Source organism: Cervus elaphus, chromosome 7, assembly GCF_910594005.1.
Source record: "Cervus elaphus chromosome 7, mCerEla1.1, whole genome shotgun sequence".
In the NCBI taxonomy this organism is placed as follows: domain Eukaryota; kingdom Metazoa; phylum Chordata; class Mammalia; order Artiodactyla; family Cervidae; genus Cervus; species Cervus elaphus.
In genome coordinates, this window is record NC_057821.1 from 22,943,874 (window position 1) to 22,967,801 (window position 23,928).

Here is a 23,928-nt window from a genome sequence, read left to right on the forward strand (position 1 = left end):
TCAATTCCAGTACAACACAGGATTTGATCCTTTATTTCAATATGTGTAAATCCTTTCTCCATAATTGAGAATCCTGGCTTCCATTCTTTGTAATTATTTGTGTTTGTAAGGTACATAGTGGGCTTCCCTGGTAGCTCAGCTGGTAAAGAATCCGCTTGCAATGCAGGAGGCCCTGGTTTGATTCCTGGGTTGGGAAGTTCCCTTGGAGAAGGCACAGGCTACCCACTCCAATATTCTTGGGCTTCTCTGGTGGCTCAGTGGTAAAGAATCTGCCTGCAGCGTGGGAGACCTGGGTTCGATCCCTGGGTTGGGAGGATCCCCTGGAGGAGGGCATGGCAACCCACTCCAGTATTCTTGTCTGGAGAATCCCCATGGACAGAGGAGCCTGGTGGGCTGCAGTCCATGAGGTCGCAAAGAGTTGGACACGACTGAGCGACTAAGCACAGAACAGCATGGGGTACATAGTATTTTCAGAACTACTAATCCATGGGTCTATGTTAAAAGCAAAATTTCATTCACTAGAATTGAACATTTGTTTGTATACATATATAGAAGACATATAGTCCAAATATAGCATTCAAACATTAGTTGAATTGATTCTTTCTCACACTTTATGGTGATTATTTTGTAATCAATATAGTTTATTCTTATTTCTACTACATTTTGGATTTTCTCTCCATCCTGTTGATTATATTTTATGTTAAAGAGTGTGTGAAATGTCAGACAAAAATCACAAAATAAAGCTCTACAAATGAAGAGGTCACTCCCCCAACACATTTATTTCTACCCTTTTTGACACTCCCCATCCCACCTACCCACTTCTTGCCCACTTACTCTATGTAAACAATCTCTTTAGTTTCTGGTATACTTTTCCTATGTTGCATGTACATTTTCCATAAATGTGAAGGTATTGGGTTGGCCAAAAAGTTCATTATATAGTACAGAAAAACCTGAACAAACGTTTTGGCTAATGAATACATGTGTATTTTTCTATTGACTATTTTTTTTACACAAAAAATGGATACCAAACCAGTTAAGTGAAAGTGAAAGTGAAGTTGCTCAGCCATGTCCAACTTTTTGCAGCCCCATGGACTGTAGCCTACCACGCTCCTCCATCCATGGGATTTTCCAGGCAAGAGTACTGGAGTGGGGTGCCATTTCCTTCTTCAGAGGATCTTCCTGACCCAGGGATCGAACCCAGATCTCCCGCATTGTAAGCAGACGCTTTACCGTCTGAGCCACCAGGGAAGTCCTACCAAGCCAGTTAAGAGGAGATCAAAAAGTCAAAAAACAAAAAGCAAATGAGAATGTAACTGATTCATTTTGTTATTATTATTGTTAAAATTTAACTTTATAGGCAGCTGTTTTCAGAAGTTTTGCTTTGTCTTATCGTTTATCTGGGCTGAGTCTAACTAGGGCTATGTATAAATATTATAAAATATGATTTTATATTTTATTTATTTAAATCACATCCATATGTTTGCTTAGATAAGTTCTTTATTCTTAAAGTTGTTTGCTTTTGTTTAAAGAAGAGGTTGGAAAACAAAGGTAGATGTCAATGTTTGAATTCATTCTAGGGAGTGGCAATGTTACAGTCTTCTCTTTTTGGCATGTTGTTTCAGGAAACATGTAACTATTTTAATCCAGACTAAGTCCCGTGGTTGTAGCGCTTTCAAAATCTTCAACTTGATTCAATTAACTAAAGGTAATGTGACAAGTTTGTATCAGTCCAAAGTTGTCATGGCAGACTGTGCTACTTTTGTAAATTTCTGTATGAAAGAGATCTATGTAAATATCCAGGAGAAAAAAGGTTCATTACTGTTGGGAATCAAATGTATATCTAACATGTCTACAGTCTCCCTCCTGGTTGTGTGTCAACTGAATGATGCAGCTTTTCTCCATGTAGTCAGTCCTACACGATGCAAATCGGGCATTTCAGTGAATTTTGCCTTCACACAGGCAAGTAGCCTTGCATTTTTCCTTGAGCAATTCGTGTTCACAGCCAGCTGTCTTCTTCAAGGAATCACAGTTACTGAGGAGATCTTCATACTCGCAAGTATTGGCTGCAACAAAACAGACGAGTTAACATCATTATCATTTTCCTCAGTAGCAACAAAGCAATCCACACATTCCAAGTGTACACACGAGGCAGAAAAACTGGATAAGCAAGTCAGCATCGCTTACACCACGAAGGGCCTTTCACTGCTTGAGGGACATACGAGGTGCCTTAGCTGAGTGCACCGATCAACTCACCACTTTTTATTTTGAACTTGGTGATGTGTTTCTAAAGTGAATTGACCTACTTTGCTCCCTTAGCAAAGAGTGTGAAATGAAAATACCTGCTGACTCTAACGTGGGACATACCAGCCACACAGAGCTATTTAAATTTAAATTATTTGAAATTAGGCAAAATTAAAAATTTGGTTCCTTAATCTTACTAGCCATGGTGTTCAAAGACTGCTTGAGACCAGCAGCTACTGGGAAGCTAGTCTGGTAACAAACACTGGCTATTCGACATCTTGTCTCTCAGCCCTGTCCATTGTTCCTCATTCACTTTGCAGTAAATGCAGTCAAGACACTCAATTTCTTTATTTGGCTTCACTGAGTCTTAGTTGTGGCATGTGGGATCTAGTTCCCTGACCAGGGATCGAACCCAGGCCCCCTGCACCGGGAGGTTGGAGTCTTAGCCACTGGGCTACCAGGAAAGTCCCTCCGTTTCTTTTTAATTCATGCTTTTCAACAGTTTTCTAACTGAATTCCATCCAGTAGTTTCTACACACCATTGCTAGAAAGCTCTTTATAAAACATCATTCTGACTTTGTCACTCTTTTGTTGAAAACCTTTGAATTGTGTGCTTATTGCTAATAGGATAAATTCCAAGCTCCTTAGCAAATATAGCATTCAGTAGAGGTAGAGATATTCCACATTTTTTTAAGTTGATATTTTTCCTCTAGTTGATTTATAGTTTTGACATCATCAATATTCTGAATTCTAGTTCTACAATTCAGTAAGAAAGAATGTGGACTATAGATGAATTCATTTGAAGGTAAAAATCTCAGAGAATATGCCAACTCTACTGTTTGTAATAATTTTAATAAAAGTATCCCAACTATAAAAAGCCAACAGCTATTTTTGTTTCAGATCATGACAACTTTAGAAATGACATTTATAACATTTATTTTATTCCTTCCCTTTCAACAATATGTTCATGGACTCTATGAATCAATATCAAGTACAGGTTGGATTTTGTCATTAAAAATGTGCATACAATCATGATTAAGTTATAGGACTGTGATCATTTATTATGTGAATCACCATGCTTCCAATTATACTATAGAAAAAAAATGCTAAATCATCATGAGGGGACTCATTTGCACAAAAAGAAATATTTAGTTTGTTTGTGTAGACTGAGCCATAATGTGGTCTCACATCTTTCAATTTATACATTTTGCTCTTTCAAAATACAATCTTTGGTGTAATGGTATTAATGTTGATAAAATAAATAGCTATTAATGAGTTCTCCATGGTCACAAAAACAAATGAATGCTAGATGTTTCATTTCATCTTACATGTGGAAATATAGGCATACCTCATTTTTTAAAAAATGTAAAAATTTTTTTTTATTTTTTTCATTTATTTTTATTAGTTGCAGGCTAATCACTCTACAACATTGTAGTGGGTTTTGTCATACATTGACATGAATCAGCCATGGAGTCACATGCATTCCCCATCCCGATCCCCCCTCCCACCCCTCTCTCCACCCGACTCCCCTGGGTCCTCCCAGTGCACCAGGCCCGAGCACCCGCCTCATGCATCCAACCTGGGCTGGTGATCTGCTTCACTATAAATAGCATACATGTTTCAATGCTGTTCCCTCAAAACATCCCACCCTCACCCTCTCCCACAGAGTCCAAAAGTCTACTCTGCACATCTGTGTCTCCTCCTCTGCCCTGCATATAGGGTTATTATTATCATCTTTCTAAATTCCATATATATGTGTTAGTATGCTGTAATGTTCTTTATCTTTCTGGCTTACTTCACTCTGTATAATGGGCTCCAGTTTCATCCATCTCATTAGAACTGATTCAAATGAATTCTTTTTAACGGCTGAGTAATATTCCATGGTGTATATGTACCACAGCTTCCTTATCCATTCATCTGCTGATGGGCATCTAGGTTGCTTCCATGTCCTGGCTATTATAAACAGTGCTGCGATGAACATTGGGGTGCACGTGTCTCTTTCAGATCTGGTTTCCTCAGTGTGGCATACTTCATTTTATTGCATTTCACTTTATTGTGCTTTGCAGATATTGTGTTTTGTTTTTTAAAAATTGAAGGTTTGTGGTGACCCTGCATCAAGCTAATCTATTAGAGTCATTTTTCTGAAAGTACTATTTATGTTAACTTAAGTACCTTGGTTTTAGACATAATACTATTTCACACTTAATAGACTACAGGATAGTGTAAAATAGTTTTTATGTGCACTGAGAAACCCCCAAACGTGTGTGACTTTCTGTAGAGTTAGTTCTTTCTTGTAGTGAGGTATGTCTGTACTCTTTTCATTGCAAAGAATACGAAGGTTATTGAAGTGTGTAAAATATTTACTTACACTCTGTTGAGTAATCGTTTTGTCTTTTGCATAAAGACATTATTTAAATTTGTTAGGAGATTTCTTAATCCATAAAAAGAAAATTAAATACCAATTCTTTTTTTTTAATTAAAAATTTTTTTTGAACCACTCTGTGTGGCATGTAGGATCTGAGTTTCTTAACCAGGGATCAAACCCATGTCTCCTGCATTGGAAGCATGGAGTCTTAACCACTAGACCACCAGAGAAGTCCCTAAATATGAATTCCTGACCATAATACAAGGTAATCGTTTCAAACTTACTGCATAATCCATTGTCACAGTTACCAGGGCAACTGCTACAAGGCGTTCCTTGTTGATAAGGGGTGTTCTTTTTACTCACGTTATTACCACTGCAATTTAAAACACACAATGTTAAATATTTTTCACTTTGCTGTTTGGTTGTCAAGAGCAACATCAACCACTTAATGTATGTTATTAAATGTTTTTAGTTATGTTAACAAAACTGAAAAATTACAATTCCCAACATGTAGATAATTTAGATAACATCCAAGTTAAGGAGACACTTCACACACACTGACCCATCTACTTGACTCGAATTCTTCAGGCTGAGCAACTAAGTTGGCATAATTAGTTTAAAGCTTTCAGAGTAAATTTTTGTGGCAACACACTTTTCATCTCCCAGTTGTTGTTTAGTAGCTAAGTTGTGTCTGACTCTTTGTGACTCCATGGATGGTAGCTTGCCAGGCTCCTCTGCCCATGAGATTTCCCAGGCAAGAATACTAGAGTGGGTAGCCTTTCCCTTCCCCAGGGAGTCTTTTCAACCCAGGGACTGAACCCAGGTCTCCTGCATTGCAGGCAGATTCTTTACCATTGAGCCACCAGGGAAGTCTCAGTCAAACTGGTAAGGCAGCTCACCTCAATGAGCTGATTAGGAGTAAATACATCCCTTACAGAGCCAGGGGGAGGCCCTGGTGGTAGGGGGTTGCAGTATGAAAAAGAATACTCAATGTTACAATATAACTTTATATTAAAAGAGGATAAATACCACAATTTCTCCACTATGAACTAAGGACAACAAAGCTCCCATATATATATCACATTAAATATACATATATTTAATTTCTAGATGATGTTCTGGTACTTAAGTGATTTATGATGTGTATGTCTGTGGGCCTGAAAAGCTAGGGAAGGCTTGTGAGTTTCCAGAGGTGGTATGTGAGAGATTTTTATATCTACTAAAAAAAGAACATTCGTTTTAAAAGTTTTGATAAATACCAATGTCCTGGGTATAATCAATTACAGTGACTAACTTGTAATTCATTGATGATCATTATCCTATTGACTGTTTATGTAATTCACTGAAAAATACACGGGAATCCAAATCTCAGCAGTGTCGAGGGAGTCAGGGGCCCAAGGAAATGTATCTGCATCTCAGTCTCCCCGCACAGAACATGGCAGGATGCAAGGTGGTGGCCCTTGGAGAAATTATGACACAGATACAAAACTGTTCCAGAGGTTCTCTCACACCTGCTTTTCCTCGCTATTCATGCCAACTCTCACTTCAGATGCCTGGCTCTAAATGCTTCGTCTCCTACAGCCAGGCAGTGAGTTTGGATACATTCTCCATCTTTCTGCCCATTTCTATGTGGTCCTTGTATGTATCAGCCCGCACGTCTTCTTCAGGAGGACCTGCTCTGTATGTAGGTGCAGATTCATTGTCTCCAGGGGAGGAGGTCAGTTCAGCATCTTCTTAGGCCTCAACTGTCCTTCTCCAAATGACCTACCAATTCTTTCTATTAATACTAAACTCCGGTAGGTGTTTGCAGGAAAAGGACTTTGGAGGCCATATGCCTCAAACAGGAAGCTCATGTGTCTGGTCACCTATGGTGGTTTAGTCTCTAAGTCATGTCTGACTCTTGTGACCCCCCCCCACCCATGGACTGTAGCACCCCCCCAAACTCCTCTGTCCATGGGATTTTCCAGGCAATAATACTGGAGTGGGTTGCCATTTCCTTCTCCACGGGATCTTCTTGACCCAGGGATTGAACCCAGCTATCCTGCATTGCAGGTGGTCTCCTGCATTGCAGGCAGATTCTTTACCAACTGAGCCACCTATAGTATCAAGTAAATCCTGTAGGAGGCTTGGTTTTGGGGACCCCCTGCCTATAGTAGTAAAGAATTCCAAGGTTTAAAAGAAAGCAAGACTAACAGATATCTTAAGGTTACGTCTTCAATGTGTTTGTAGGCTTTGTTCTGGATAACTTCAAACATTTTGCTTACTGAAAAGCATGTTTCCTGGTATAAAGACATTAAGGATTGTTCATTGTGGAGTTTTTCGTGAAAACTTCTGAGAAACAAAAGCTTAAGCTGTTACCTTTTTTGGGACTCTGAAATGTATTAAAGATCTTTTGAAAAATCTTTGGGACCCCAAAGAATGAATCACTTCTAATGATAATAACATGCATGTTATTAAGATAGGTAGGAGTTGGAACATTTTAGCAGAAAGGGCTGGAATCACAATTTACGATCCTTTATTTTCTACTCCACTACTACCTCTTGCTTAGCCTACAAGCTTCCACCTTCTTAAGATGTAAAATTAGCAAGAATTAATGGCACCAAATTAAAGAATTATATAACACGTGCTCCGGGGAAAGGGAATTGAGAGAAAAGACATCAACTCATAACTGAGGAAAGTGTTTCAGGAACTGAGAACGTGATCTCTTCTCTGGTAAGTTGAATGTATCTCATTTTAAAAAGCCTTTCCCAAAATTTATTCCTTCCCTTTATTGAAATAAGCTTTTAATTTTGATTGGTTAAATATGAGTGTTTTAAAATATTAAATTGCCAATGAATTATTGGTACAAAGTTTAAAGTGTATACTTACGCAGGACAGTATTGACAAACATAGTAGTATTTTAGACTCTCTTGATTGGGACAGTAGGCAATTCCACATCCAACACGGAAAGATGAATACCAGACAAGCTACAAATCCATAAGGGAATACAAGAGAGTACATTAAAGAAGAGGGGTAAATGTTAAAATGCAAATAACAGCAAATGCCTTCCGGAACTGTTTAAACTACTGAAACAAAGTCACAAACTTTACAAATATTAAATTCCATGTACATTCACTACCTTATCCATTTCTAGTGCTGGAAAAATACAGCTTGTACTTCCCTGCTAAGAATTTTGCAGACCATGGTAAAAATGGTGTGAAATGAAATACCAGCCAGATGCCAGGATTCTATTATGCTCAAGCTCTTCTCCTCAACCGAACATTGGAGTTGGTCATCATCTGGAGACGCCCCCTCTGTTAGGGCCCTTGTGGCCGAAGTGTTTCATTTGCCCTGCTCACCTGAGTGTAATGTCCAACAACTGCACTGGCGCTCTTTGGTCCCGCACCATAGACAAAATCATGGCGCTCATCAAACCAGCTTTGGATTGCATCCGACCAGGCGGTAGGGTCACTCGACATGTACAGATTCTCACCACATTTTGTGCCTAAGGAGGAACAGATCATCATGAAGATAGCAACAAAGCATGCCGTGGCAAGAGAAGTCAGCTATATGAACACAAGAATGTTACCTTCAAACTCTGCCTGTACGTTCTAACTGTAATACATTAAAAAAGGACTTCCATTCCTAATCAATTACAAAGGAAAAGAGAAGACGGATCTACCTAGCCCACTGAGACTGGTCACAATATGCAACCTTTGAATAGGTCGAGAAGACTTTATTCTAACAAGGACCTACTGTATAGCACAGGGAACGATCCTCAATATCCTGTAATAACTTACAATGGGAGAGAATGTGAAAAAAAAGAATACACATATTTATCTATCTGTATATTTGAATCACCTTACTGTACATCTGAAACTAACACAACATTGTAAATCAACTTTATTTCAATAAAAATTAAAATGAAACAAATCCTTCTCCTTCTGGATTGTCAAAGATGCATTCTTTTTCATGCTAAATCCTTTATATGTATGCTGTGTGTGCTTTCGGCTTTGTATTGTTAAGCTTGAGTAAGGCAGCAACAACTTCTATTATTTCTTTCCTCTTACCCTCAGTAGGGATTTTTCACATATAAGAGCTAGTATAAATATTTATGATTATGATTTGTGTAAACTTCGGGGAAGAAAAGATTATAGGCAGTCATTTTTTTCTTTTTTGGCTGTGCCATAGGGCATGTGGGAATTTAGTTCTCCAAACAGGGATTGAACCCAAGCTCCCCTACATTGGAAGCTCAGAGTGTTAACTACCCCGGAAGTCCCCAAGAGATAGCCTTTAAGACCTCTAATCAAGAGGCAACTGACAACAGGAGGAAGACAACTTTCAGAACTTGTTGATCTTTCCTTAATCAATAAATCATACCGTCTCAAAGCCAAACCCTCCTCAGGGAGTTAGGGAGGAAGGACTTTGCAGAAGCTGACATCGGCAGAGTGTTGGGACAGGAAGCTTTGGCCTCTCCTACCCCCAACAGACACAGTGACTCAGCAACAATTCATGAACTGATTGCCCTCGTGAGAAATCAAGAAACACACTTTAAGGCCTCATACTCTGACGGATACACAACCAGACTCCCTGAAGTCTGTAGGGAAATTGGAAAACCCTCTTGCAAGAGTCCCTACCCTCAGCACAGTGCCATATGATCAGAAGAGACTCCCTAGCTTCCAGCTTCTCCCAGGGGAGGGAAGGAGTTGGTTCATGGGTCCCACAATCCAAATTTTGCAAGGGCACTCCCCACAGGGCTGGCTTCTGTCTTGCTAGTGTTGGAGCTCTGACAGTCTGGTAAAAAGGGAGATGGTGACCGGGCTGATAGATCCCATAACTCCTCCTGGGGTCAGCGCCAGAACAAACATGAAAAATCTTAGCTCTGAGCTCTACCCTGGGCAGTAGAGTTGATCAAGGTGTACAGTGCTCCAATTTCTCTGGGGTTACCCAAAGAACTGGCACCTTCCCTGCCAGTGCTGGAGCTCTGTCTTGCTCCCTGGGGGAGAACAGAGTTGGCAATTTGGACTGAGAGGTATCATAACCCTTTTCTACAGCTCAGCACAGGGTAAGCAGAAAAAGACCTCAACTGCCTGCTTCTCCCTGGGGAGGGAAGAAGTTGGTTTGGTTATCTGATGCCACACATTTTCCAGAGGCTGTCTGAAGAACTGCCTCCTGACTTGCCTGTTTTGGAATGCTAACAAGACTTGGCATAAACTCACTGTCTGGGGCTAGTAAGAACAGAGATTTAGGCTGGTGGTTGCCATAACTTCCCTTCTTCGCTCAGCACAGAGTGAGCAAATAAAATACCCTAGTGGCTAGCCTCTCCCCGTGGAGAGAAAGAATTGGATGGAATGTCCAGAAACCCATTTTTTTTTTTTTTTTTCTGGGAGCTTCCTGAGGAAATGACTGAGACTCTTTTCTGACCACAACGGACTTGAAGAGGCATTTTTCCAAAGATAATGTACAAATGGCCAATAGGTATATGCAAAGGGACTCAAAAGTCAGTAATCACCAGGAAAATGCAGACCAAAACCACAGTGAAATACATAACCTTACCCCCACTGTCAAGATGTTATAAAAAAAAAAAAAAACAAAAGACAGCAAGTGATAGTGAGGATGTGGAGAAATTGGAATCCTTGTATATTCTGTTGGTGAGAATGCAAAATGGTACAGCTGCTGTGAGAAACAGTACGGAGCTTCCTCAAAAAATTAAAAGTAGAACTATCAAACGATCCAGCAGTCCTGAGTTTGAGTATTTATCCACAAGAACTGAAATCAGGATCTTGAGATATTTGCACTGTTATGTTCATTCCAGCACTATTCATGACAGCCAAGATGTGGAAACAATCTAAGGGTCCGCCAACAGATGAATGGATAAACGAAATGTGGCCTATACATACAATGGGCTATCATTCATCCTTAGAAAAGAAGGAAATTCTGCAACATGCAACAACATGGATGAGCCCTGAGAACATTATGCTAAGTGAAACCACCTAGTCACAGAAAGACGACGAGTGCCCGATTCCATCACTGTGAAGTATCTCACAGAATCTAGAAGTGGCATGGGGGCTGCTGGGCTTGGGGGAAGGGAGAATGGGGAGTTACTAAACAATGGGCAGAAACTTTCAGGGAAGCTAGATGACTAAGTTCTAGATACCTGATGGACAACAAAGCATCTGTAGTTAACAATATTGGATTATACACTTAAGCATTTCTTAAGAGAGTAGATCACATGTTGAATCTTTACTATCATAATATCTTTTTTAAAAACTGAAAAAACGTGTTCTTACCACAAAAAATAATTTGAAAAGAAATAAGTGCCTTGTAGTCCAGAAAATTTTCCCTAACTTTTTTAGCCCTCATTTAATATTTACATTTTGGTGACTTGAAATAACAGTCTGTGTGCTGCTTAAAGAGAGTATAAAATGTTTGTGAATATCTCCTTTAACAGGGAAAGACAGAAACTAAGAATCTAACAGTAGACTTGCGTTTTTAAGGCCATTTGTTCCAATATTCTACTGAATGCAGTCACTTCTTGTAATTTCATCATAATGCTTGCATCCAACAATATAAACAATAATAATTCTGCTGAAATAATAGGTAAGCTATTCACTGCTTTTATTTATTTATTTATTCTTTTTTTATTTATTTTTTTATTCACTTCTTTTAAACTGGGCTTGTCTATGTACATATCATGCTTGATAATGTAAAATATTTTATGTAATGTTTATGCATACAAGTTTTTTTTCTTCCATGGTTTTTATGATCCTTGATATGTCTTATAATTTTTTTGAGTCTATTATTCTATACATTATAGGCACATAGTCTATATGAAATATTTGATAGTTTGTCATCAGAAGTTTAAAAAATGAATCAACACACCCAAAATATCGATCCTGATTTTAAAAGCTTATATATTTTTGGTGTAAAATTTAGGAACAATTCAACATATTTTAATACATTTTGGGAATGCAAAATAAATGGATTTCAAAACACCAAACAGCTACACAAAAAAGGCAAAGGGTGAGAAATTAGGAAGCCTGGTTAATTTTCCAATGTATGATACTCTTTCCTGTTATGTTTTTGCATAATATATTCCTTCACATCCTTATTTTTTAGTCTTGAAAATTGGAAAAATGATTCTGCATGACCTCTTTACCATGAGCTGGTCAAAGAAATAAATGAGCTGCTTAAGAAATAAATCTGCATAATGGAAACAATCAACACAATATAGTACTTTTTTGTGTTGGTACATACCTAGTACTAGTATGTATCTCTCTAAATACAGACACTTTATTTTAAAGATACAGCCATATATTTATTTGCAAAGTCTTCTTAGTACAATGCCCCAGAGTGGTCTACCCTATTATTTGTCCAGTATTTTATTTGTTCATTTATTCAGCAAACATGTATTGATTTACGTACTGGTCTTTCGTTCATCTGGATTGCTGTGTTCCAAAGAGCACTTGTTTGCCCACTTCTGGGCATTTGCTGTCACTTCTCTGCTCCATTCCTAAATGTCCCAAGAAAATCAAAATACACAAAGATTAAACTCCAATGAAGTACACGCTTTAAAATCTGATTGGTAGGCTGATTTTGCACTACTTTAAAACTTCTGTAGATGTGCTAGGTTGGCCAAAAAGTTATATTATCATCTAAGTTATATTATCTAATTGTCATTGGTATTAAAATATCTTTTTATTTGCATATGTGTGTCTTTATCTGCCCTAGTGCCAGTTACCACACAAAGACAAGTCCCCAGGTGATATATTTAATGAGAGAAACACCTAAGATAATACAATATTATCTGACTATGATAGCATAGCAGCCACACCTAAGATCTTTTAGTAATGGTGCTACTCTTAATACTAATTAACATGTGAGGGAGTGTAACTACATTTCAACAGTAATAAGCAGACCCAGGTTATTGCCAATTTCATTTGCAGCCCACTGTGTCCATATGGGAGAGGACAGTTTTTATGGACTATTTCCTGGGAAATGGGCTGTTATAATATTCACCCTAAAAGGCATTAATCCTGAAAGATAGATTTCTTTATTTTTGACTGAGGAAGATAGTGAACCAAAGAAATGTAATGACTTCACATTTGATGTCTGAAGATTTGGCTTCTGGGTCTGCATTCCCAATTTTATTGCCTTATAACTTTGACAAGCTATTTAAACATTATAAAGGGAAACTCATTTCTGCCCTGCCCATGACACAGCTAAATGAAATAAAAAATAGAGACAGAAATTTGTAAACCACAAAATTTTTAAGACAGGCCAGTTACCAGCTGCCTATTCTTACCAACTCTGGTTCACACTACTTTCTTATATTCCTGCTTCTTACCATCTTTAGCATGTTGCTGGCAGGTGGAGAGACTGATTTCCTTAGTTCATTGTGTTTATTTACAATTTCTCTTTGGACTTCAGCTTGAGTGGTTATCAGAGCAGTAAAGGATGGATCCTAAAGGGAAATAAAAATAAGGTTATTTTTTAATTGCATTTAAGAGGGAAATAAAAAATTTTTAATTGCATTTAAGAGGCAATAAGTTAATTTAAGGAACCAGGGATTAATTTACAAAATGTTCCATTCAGGACACTGTGAATTGGTAAGCATTGTCAATGAACTGAGCCAAAGCCACAACAAATAGGAAAGAGATAGTTTGAAGCTTTGAGAATGGGGATGTAATTCATGTCATGACAAATTAAAAACTCTTCTGAGGCCACAAACACCAATTTTGAGTTTCTGGAGAACTCTCAATATGATTTTTCTCAATATATGAGTGATAATACTTTATAATATTTTATAATTTGCCTACAGAGGCATACAACAAGAACATTAAGACAGATTCATCCACATGCTGCAACAGGGGGATAAAAGTGGGACTCAAGAATCACCCTATACTTTAAGGGTAAGTTTGTCCTGACATGGTATCGGTTCTTAGAGAAGGAATGTCTTTAGGTTAAGAATGTTTAGGTTCAGTCAAAGTGCATTCTATATTCTAGTAAAATGATTCTGCTCTGTAGATTTTATGGAGTCACTCAAAAGACCCTCTTAAAAAAATCTCCAAGGCCATTTGGAGGAAGCAAAGCCATCCAATCAGTATACCATTCCTGGCCATGTTCCTTTTAGTAACAGAAATATAATTGATAAGGTACTAAACCAGGTGCAGATATTCTTGGTGTATCACTGTCTGTGTGTGCCGGGGGAGGGTTGAGTCCTAAAGCTGGAGGTGGAGTAGGGTATGTGAATTGTTCCCACAAGGTCTAGCAATTGGATAGCCTAAATTTATAAAAAAGGCTGATATTACATGAGCATGAATAAAATTTTGAAGTGTAAATCTGAACAGATGGGGTCCGTTGTTGATTTTCCCTTGACACCTTGGGATAAGTTATTCTCTGCTCCTCTAGTATTGAGTCCCATCAGTTCAGTTCAGTTCAGTCAGTACTGTCCAACTCTTTGAGACCCTATGGACTGCAGCACACCAGGCGTCCCTGTCCATCACCAGCTCCCAGAGTTTACTCAAACTCATGTTCATTGAGTCGTTGACACCATTAAACCATCTCATCCTCTGTTGTCCTCTTCTTCTGCCTTCACTCTTTCCCAGGTTTAGGGTCTTTTCCAATGAGTCAGCTCTTTGCATCAGGTGGCCAAAGTACTGGAGCTTCAGCTTCAGCATCAGTCCTTCCAATGAATATTCAGGACTGATTACCTTTAGGATGGACTGGTTGGATCTCCTTGCAGTCCAAGGACTCTCAGGAGTCTTCTCCAACACCACAGTTCAAAAGCATCAATTCTTTGGTGCTCAGTTTTCTTTATAGTCCAACTCTCACATCCATACATGACTACTGGAAAAACCATAACTTTGACTAGGTGGACCTTTGTTGGCAAAGTAATGTCTCTGCTTTTTAGTTTGCTGTCTAGGCTTGTCATAGCTTTTCTTGCAAGGAGCAAGCGTCTTTTAATTTCATGGCTGCAGTCACTATCTGCAGTGATTTTGGAACCACTCCCCACCTGACCCCCAAAAGAAAAAGTCTGTCACTCTTTCCATTGTTTCCCACCTATTTGCTATGAAGTGATGGGACCAGATGCCATAATCTTAGTTTTCTGAATGTTGAGTTTTAAGCCAACTTTTCACTCTTCTCTTTCACTTTCATCAAGAGGCTCTTTAGTACTTCTTCACTCTCTGCCATAAGGGTGGTGTCATCTGCATATCTGAGGTTATTAATATTTCTTCTGGCAATCTTGATTCCAGCTTGTGCTTCCTCCAGCTCAGCATTTCGCATGATGTACTCTGCATATAAGCTAAATTAGCATGGTGACAATATACAGCCTTGACATACTCCTTCCCCAATTTGGAACCAGTCTGTTGTTCCATGTCTGATTCTGTTGCTTCTTGACATGTATACAGATTTCTCAGGAGGCAGGTAAGGTGGTCTGGTATTCCCATCTCTTGAAGAATTTTCCACAGTTTGTTGTGATCCACACAGTCTAAGGCTTTGATGTAGTCAACAAAGCAGAAGTAGATGTTTTTCTGAAACTCATTTGCTTTTTTCAATGATCCAACGGATGTTGGCAATTTGACCTCTGGTTCCTCTGCCTTTTCTAAATCCAGCTTGAACATCTGGAAGTTCTTGGTTCATGTACTATTGAAGCTTGACTTGGAGAATTTTGAGCATTACTTTGCTAGTGTGTGAGATAAAAGTTATGACCAACTTAGACAGCATATTAAAAAGCAGAAACATTACTTTGCCAACAAAGGTCCATCTAGTCAAGGCTCTGGTTTTCCCAGTAGTCATGTATGGATGTGAGAGTTGGACTACAAAGAAAGCTGAGTGCCCAAGAATTGATGCTTTTGAACTGTGGTGTTGGAGAAGACTCTTGAGAGTCCCTTGGACTGCAAGGAGATCTAACCAGTCCATCCTAAAGGAAATCAGTCCTGGGTGTTCATTGGAAGGACTGATGTTGAAGCTAAAGCTCCAATGCTTTGGCCACCTGATGGAGAGAACTGACTCATTGGAAAAGACCCTGATGCTGGGAAAGATTGAGAGCAGGAGGAGAAGGGGACAAAAGAGGATGAGATGGTTGGATGGCATCACTGACTCGATGGACATGGGTTTTGGTGGCCTCCAGGAGTTGGTGTTGGACAGGGAGGCTTGGCGTGCTGTGGTTCATGGGGTCGCAAAGAGTTGGACATGACTGAGTGACTGAACTGAACTGAGATGAGTGCAACTGTGTAGCAGTTTGAACATTCTTAGGCACTGAGTCCCCTCAAAGCTCTGCAAATACTGTGAACATGGGTCTGACTACATTTTATCACCATCATCTCATCATGCGTCTATTTCTCCTATCTGCTTATTATGTTCCTAACGACAGGGACCAATACTGAATGAAAAATGAATCCAATGACACGTGTCTTTAAAAGAGACATAGAGGAGAAGGTGATGTGAAGATGGAGGCAGAGATTGCAGTGATGCAGCCACAAGTCAAGGACACCAAGGACTGGTAGAAACCACCAGAAGCTAGGAGACACCGAACAGACTTCCTCGTTGATCCTCCAGAGGGAGCATGGCCCTGCTGATACCCGCATTTCACACTTCTGGCTTTCAGAACTGTGAGAGAATAAATTTCTATGTGCAAAGCCACCAAAATTGTGTTAATTTCTTTACAACAACCCTAAAGACCTACTACATTAATTTTCCAGATCATTTCATCATGTACTCAATATAAAAATATTGAACTATTTTTCTTTTTTCAAAAATACTAAATCTTTGAAATTTGGTCTGTCTTTTATCTTGTTATGGAAAAGTCACATTTCAAGTTTTCACAATAGCCTTGTGTGACTGACAGCATCCTTAAACTTTCATCTAGATAATTAAGTTCTTTGAGCTATGAGTGGTTACTCTGATGTACCAGACACTCACTTTTTCCACTCTCCACTTTTTGCCATCCCAAAGAGTTCTGGAAATATTTTTGATTTTAACCTTACCTTTCCTTCGGTGGGGAAAGATGGAAGCAGCACAGCGGTCAGGAACAGCACCACGGGGAGTAAAGCCATAGCTAGGAAGTGAGTCAGAGAAAACACAGATCTGCATCAAAACATGTAGTACAGGGACCTCTAAGATGGGAGAATGAATGTAATGATATTGGTTATTTCAACTGAGCTGTGATTCCCAAAGTCATAAGTAATGTAAGAAGAGAGAATTACCATACGGTACAAGAGGAATCAGTAGACCCACCCCTGTCTCTGATAGAAACGATAAGTTGTATTTGTTGACTTGTTGTATAAGTTGACTTGAATTATACCTGTAAAGGCAAGGGACGTACTGTTTTCTGCCCAGTTCTATTGCTCCTGAACTCATCAGAAAAAAAAACATGGAAAAAAAAAAAAACCAGATTCCTTCACAGATAATTATGATCCTGCATTGATTATTGAAGGCAGGAGGAGAAGGGGATGACAGAGGATGAGACGGTTGAATGGCCTAACTGACTCAATGGACATGAGCAAGCTTCAGGAGATGGTGAAGGACAGAAAAGCCTGGTGTGCTACAGTCCATTAGGTTGCAAGGAGTCAGACACAGCTGAGCAACAATTGATCATTCAGCTCAATTTTGGGGAAAGCTTATTTTCATTGTATACCATCTCTTAGCTTCCTCTTCTGTATGAAAACTAGATGTTTGTCCTTTTATTTACAAACAACTCTAATCAAGATTTCAGGGTTGTGACTGCACAGAAATAAATGTACAAATACTTTATTAGAAGTTATTTCTCCAACGGAGGCATTAGAAGTGATGTTTATTTTTTTTCCTTAAACTTGTCTATATTTTCACATTTCCCAGTATAGAAAAAATGCAAATAGAGCAAATGTACTGAAAGTCCAGGCTATTCAAATCTGCTGAATCCATGATTAGGTAGAAAGGTGGCTTAATATCTTTATTAACTTTTAAAACCACACTCAGCATTGGGTTGCCCAGGTTGTCCTTCCTCAATGTGTCAAAAAAAAAAAAAAAATCCTTGGTCCTTTAGATGAAGCAACAAGAACTAAGTTTAGGAAGAACTCGTATTCCCTCTCTAGTATTAGTCATATAAACTGCTCACTTTGTTAAGTAAGGAATAATACCTTGATTAGCTCTCTTCCTATGAAATTGGTACTCCCAAATTCTTGGAGGGAAAGAAAATTCTAAATTATTTATCTGCAGTACTTCTTGTGAAAGTCGTTCAGTCATGTCCAACTCTTTGTGACCCATGGGCTATACAGTCCATGGAGTTCTCCAGGCCTGGATGCTGGAGTGGATAGCCTGTCCCTTCTCCAGGGGATCTTCCCAACCCAGGATTTGAACTGGGGTCTCCTGCATTGCAGGTGGACTCTTTACCACTTGACCTACCAGGGAAGTCAGTACTTCTTAGGTCTTATTAATTTGTAAAGAGTAGACAATTGATACTTATTCCGTGTATTGCCTTCCTTCTCAATAGTATGATCTTCAAAGGGAGGGGAATGAACATTTATGGATAGTTTGTGGTAAAATGCAATGTCTAATTTCACTCTCATACCTTGGTGGGTATGGCAGTATTTTACCAATGAAAGAATTGAGGCTTAGAAGAGTTAATTGACTTATGCCAATGAAAATTTCTAAAGTAATGTTAGAAATTAACCTTCATCCAATTATGATGTCCAAATCAATGCACATTGAAAGGAAAATATAGTTTCAACTGGGAAAAATCAATCATTTTGCAGCCTAATGGAGATACTTTATTTTAACAATCCCTATGTTAATATATAAATGTATATGTTTGTAATAAAAATCACTAACATGGAAGGGTATATAAAATATACAAAATGTCATATTTTACATTTTTCTATGAAATACAGTTTTAGCATAATTGTTTCAAAGTAAAAAATAGAAACTTGTATATCCAAAAGTTGGAAACTTTTGGAAATAATGGAAACTTATATTATGTATTTTAGAATCAGATGCAAAAAATTCATTTGTTTCAACTTGACATAGTGAGAGTAGAATTGACCCATTCTCTCAATAAAAATTTATCCATTAAGCTTGAAAATCATGGATTCACTTATTAAACATATAGTTTTACCACGAGCAAAATAAAAATGATTGACAAAATGTTCACATTTAAATAAATGAGTTATGCCTTACTGTTGGTTTTCAGAGCAGGATGAAGAGTCTGCTTTGTCTGTAGGAAGAAAAAGGGTGCAGAGGAGATTAGAGCACAATATATATTACATCTATTTCTGTTTTCGAACATTCTGGTTTGCAAGTAAATCTAAATCAATACATTTCCAAAATAGAATTTTTTTTTATACCAATGGCTTCCAATTTCATTGTCAGTTATCTGATGTTGTTTTTGACATTATTTAGCTTTCATTTAGCTTTTAACATGAGTAAGTAAAGAACAGGGCTTCCCAGGTGGCTCAGTGGTAAAGAATCTGCCTGCCAATGCAGGAAATGCAGGAGACACAAGTTCAATCCCTGGGCAGGGAAGATCCCATGAAGGAGGAAATGGCAATCCACTCCAGTATTCTTGCCTGGAGAATCCCATGAACAGAGCAGCTACAGTCTAGAGGGTCACAAAGAATCAGATATGTCTGAGCAACTGAGCATGCACACAAGTAAAGCATATTCTCACTCTTCTTATGCATACTAAAAGTTCAGTTCAGTTCAGTTCAGTTCAGTCGCTCAGTCGTGTCTGACTCTTTGCGAGCCCATGAACCGCAGCACGCCAGGCCTCCCTGTCCATCACCAACTCCCGGAGTTTACTCAGACTCATGTCCATCGAGTCGGTGATGCAATCTAACCATTACATCCTCTGTCGTCCCCTTCTCCTCCTGCCTTCAATCTTTCCCAGGTTCAGGGTCTTTTCCAATGAGTCAGCTCTTCACATCAGGTGGCCAAAATATTGGAGTTTCAGCTTCAATATCAGTCCTTCCAACGAACACCCAGGACTGATTTTCTTTAGGATGGACTGGTTGGATCTCCTTGCAGTCCAAGGGACTCTCAAGAGTCTTCTCCAACACCACGGTTCAAAAGCATCAATTCTTCAGCGCTCATCTTTCTTTATAGTCCAACTCTCACATCCATACATGACCACTGGAAAAACCATAGCCTTGACTAGACGGACCTTTGTTGACAAAGTAATGTCTCTGCTTTTTAATATGCTATCTAGGTTGGTCATAACTTTCCTTCCAAGGAGTAAGCGTCTTTTAATTTCATGGCTGCCATCACCATCTGCAGTGATTTTGGAGCCCCCCAAAATAAAGTCAGCCACTGTTTCCACTGTTTCCCCATCTATTTCCCATGAAGTGACGGGACTGGATGCCATGATCTTTTTTTTCTGAATGTTGAGCTTTAAGCCAACTTCTTCACTCTCCTCTTTCACTTTCATCAAAAGGCTCTTTAGTAGTTCTTCTTTTTTTGCCATAAGGGTGGTGTCATCTGCATATCTGAGGTTATTGATATTTCTCCCAGTAATCTTGATTCCAGCTTGTGCTTCCTCCAGCATTTCTCACTATGTACCCTGCATATAAGTTAAATAAGTAGGGTGACAATGTACAGCCTTGATGTACTCCTTTTCCTATTTGGAACCAGTCTGTTGTTCCATGTCCAGTTCTAACTGTTGCTTCCTGACTTGCATACAGGTTTCTCAAGAGGCAAGTCGGGTGGTCTGGTATTCCCATCTCATTTTCCATAGTTTATTGTGATCCACACAGTCGAAGGCTTTGGTGTAGTCAATAAAGCAGAAATAGATGTTTTTCTGGAACTCTCTTGCTTTTTTGATGATCCAGCAGATGTTGGCAATTTGATCTCTGATTCCTCTGCCTTTTCTAAAACCAGCTTGAACATCTGTAAGTTCACGGTTCATGTATTGTCGAAGCCTGGCTTGGAGAATTTTCAGCATTACTTTACTAGTGTGTGAGATGAGTGCAATTGTGTGGTAGTTTGAGCATTCTTTGGCATTGCCTTTCTTTGGGATTGGAATGAAAACTGACCTTTTCCAGTCCTGTGGCCACTGCTGAGTTCTCCAAATTTGCTGACATATTGAGTGCAGCACTTTCACAGTATCATCTTTCAGGATGTGAAATAGCTCAACTGGAATTCCACCACCTCTCTAGCTTTGTTCATAGTGATACTTCCTAAGGTCCCACTTCACATTCCAGGATGTCTGGCTCTAGGTGAGTGATCACACCATCGTGATTATCTGGGTCGTGAAGATATTTTTTGTATAGTTCTTCTGTGTATTCTTGCCACCTCTTCTTAATATCGTCTGCTTCTGTTAGGTCCGTACCATTTCTGTCCTTTATTGAGTCCATCTTTGCATGAAATGTTCCCTTGGTATCTCTAATTTTCTTGAAGAGATCTCCAGTCTTTCCTATTCTATTGTTTTCTTCTATTTCTTTGCATTGATTGCTGAGGAAGTCTTTCTTATCTCTCCTTGCTATTCTTTGGAACTCTGCTTTCAAATGGGTATATCTTTCCTTTTCTCCTTTGCTTTTCACTTCTCTTCTTTTCACAGCTATTTGTAAGGTCTCCTCAGACAGCCATTTTGCTTTTTTTGCATTTCTTTTTCTTGGGGATAGATGCTGCCTTTGGCTGAGTATTTCTATAATAAGCATTGAAGACAGGTTAATCACTGTGGCAATTATCCAGATCTTACCTTACAGCTGAACATCCATGGCTCAATTTTCCATGACTTTTACTTCCCAGTTACCAACTTTCTATACCTTATTGGATAGTCTTTGGAAAGCATCAGTTCTGGGAATCTTCTCTGAGTTTTAATTTTCTTTTCTATAAACTGTGGCTTATCATATCATAGGTTTGTTTTGAAGACTGAATGACATAATACACCGAGTACAATGCCTGGTATAGAATAGTCAATAAATGGAAATGATTAATATTTTTATTATTATCCTTGCAATGAGTGGTAGTCTGCTGAGATCATTCTCTCAGTAAATGCACACTGTTTGAATTGCTGGTTTTAGAAGTGTTTATAAAACCTGCATTTACTTCCAGGTGTCAGAGGAAAAAATCATTATAATCTAATCATATATTCTTACACTCAAGGCCCAGCGCCACTGGAGACTTTCTGGCGAACTGTAGGCAAATGATCTAACAGCTGGGATGTTGTATCCTCATCACTCATTGAAAGACATACACATGAGCCTGATGATTTTGTATAGCTTAATCATGTTATACTTTTGCATTAGGTAACCCATAATTTCATAATTCAATAGATAAAAGATGCCACATACTCTTCTTTGCCTCCTTCCTCTCCCCACTCCCTCACTCCCTCAGCCTATAATCGTTTTTGTTGCATCAATGAAAGCAATGACACTTTTTGTGAGAATATATTTTTTAAAAAGTTGCTATTTTATTCCTTTAAACCCACATTCATGGATCCCATTATTTTCCTTTGATACTTACAAATGGAAAAGCACTGTGCCCTTTCGTATGGTTTAAGACCAGGGTGACATGGTTCTTCTACAGTGTCTGCAGGAAGAGCATGGTGTATGATTTCATAATCCTAGAGCAAGGGAAAAGAGAACATTTAAAATAAAGACACGAAGAAGAGGTGTGTGTGTGAAAGTGTTAGTTGCTCAGCTATGTCTGACTCTTTGTTACCCCATGGACTATAGCCCGCCAGGCTCCTTTGTCCACGGAATTCTCCAAGAAAGAATATTGAGTGGGTAGTCAGTCCCTTCTTCAGGGGATCCTCTCGACCCAGGGATCAAAACTGAGTCTCCTGCATCGCAGGCAGTTTCTTTACCATCTGAGCCACCAGGGAAGCAGGAAGAAGAGACAGGTAGTATCAACAATCTCTGTCACAAACTTAAAACTTGACTCAATGATTTAGTTGATATTTTCTCTAATAATTTACTGCACTTATTGGATCTTACCCTGTAAGACCATAATCTCCTTTTGAGATCAGATTGTGTTTTGATGTCCTGGTATTTTCTTCACATATTAACAAAGATGTGGCCTTCTTAAAAAAGCTCCGTTAACTGTTGGTTGACTAATTTTCGTGGAATATCACAGTATACTGTGATATTTTTAAGACTTCAAAATATAACATATATTTTGAAGACTCTCAACTCCTTATTTATACCTCCAACCCATACACGCTCTAGAAAGTAATTTCTATATATAGTTGTGCATGTATTGAGTGGATCTGGGGGGAGGATCCCACCTATATTTATTCATATCTTTTCCTGGAAGCCAGCAGATTACATAAAATCCAGAAGAGTCCACAGCCATAATTCTAATTGTTTATAATAAACAGCTTCTAATAACTGTTCATTCAAAACATGAATAAAAAACCAAAACTCTTAGTTTGATCTCATGAAAAGCCAGTTAGAAATGACTTCAGCCTTCTGCTATGTCTCAGAGTGTTTCACATACATCGAATGATTTACTTTTCAGATAGGTAAAGAATTTCAGCAGGACCCCCTGGAGAGGATGTCGAATCTTTGGTGCCTAGGTGTGTGTGCTATGGAAGTCGTTTCTGTCGTGTCCGGCTCCTTGCGACCCTATGGACCATAGCCGGTCAGGTTCCTCTGTGCTAAGGGCCGAGCAACAAAACTGACCACACATTCATCTGAACTGAAACAGCTCGCGCACCAACCTGAGAAGAGGCGCGGAGGATGAGAAGGCCCCTCACCCCTTCGAACTTATTCCACCTCCCAGCCCTGGGCATTTCCAGTTTTCCAGTCCACCCTAACTCTTACCCTGGTTGGAGAGCCGAGATGTTCTGTTGCAGAGCGGCAGCCAGACACCCGCTGGCTCGCCCCTCCGGCTGCGGTTGTAAAGTACCGCACCAGCCACGTGGGGCGACGTCACCAGGCTTTATGACCTCGGCGCAGTCACCGGCCAATTGAATTATTCCCTCAACTCCCTGGACTCCTTCAAGGGAAGCACCGTGAAAACCCTACCCATTTACCATCATTCCCATCACTTGATGAGGAAAAATAAATGTCTGCTCACACACCTAAACGGAACAGTAGGAGGAGGAGGATGGAGATAATATCAGGATTCAAAATGCCTAGAAGGCGGCTGAGAAAGGAGGTGCTCCAAACAGGATTTCCTGTGTTAACAGAATCTAAAGAGCTGATTGGAAAAGCCCATAGATAATTGAGTTTGCTGCCCAATACCAGTGTCCTGCCAACAATGCACTCAGATAAAATTGGCATTTTGACTGCTCACAAACACGTTGTGGTCTCACTCCTCTTTTTCCCTTCCACAACAATTTTGTGGTTCGGAAATTCAAGTCTTAGAAAAATGCCCAGAAGTCCTGATCCAAGGCTGCAGGCTTCAAGTTCAGCAGGCACTGG

At 39.2% G+C, this 23,928-nt stretch overlaps 1 protein-coding gene across 2 annotated transcripts; it reads right to left on the bottom strand.

Annotated features, from left to right (window-relative positions):
* Positions 1-1,479: 1,479 nt before the first annotated feature.
* CRISP2 (cysteine rich secretory protein 2) lies at positions 1,480-23,437 on the bottom strand. Of its 2 annotated transcripts, XM_043908739.1 has the most exons (10): positions 23,326-23,437; positions 22,025-22,124; positions 18,743-18,779; positions 16,576-16,646; positions 12,933-13,049; positions 12,011-12,098; positions 7,945-8,090; positions 7,475-7,572; positions 4,891-4,979; positions 1,480-2,063 (listed from the first exon to the last, which is right to left on the bottom strand). In XM_043908739.1, exons 4-10 carry the CDS (start codon positions 16,642-16,644, stop codon positions 1,936-1,938), a joined length of 735 nt encoding a protein of 244 aa, XP_043764674.1. In that variant the 5' UTR covers positions 16,645-16,646; positions 18,743-18,779; positions 22,025-22,124; positions 23,326-23,437; the 3' UTR covers positions 1,480-1,935. The 2 variants fall into 2 exon arrangements, with proteins under 2 accessions (XP_043764674.1, XP_043764675.1); XM_043908740.1 differs by lacking the exons at positions 22,025-22,124; positions 23,326-23,437 and adding an exon at positions 16,893-16,938 and having other exon boundaries at positions 18,743-18,767.
* Between the last annotated feature and the right edge of the window lie 491 nt (positions 23,438-23,928).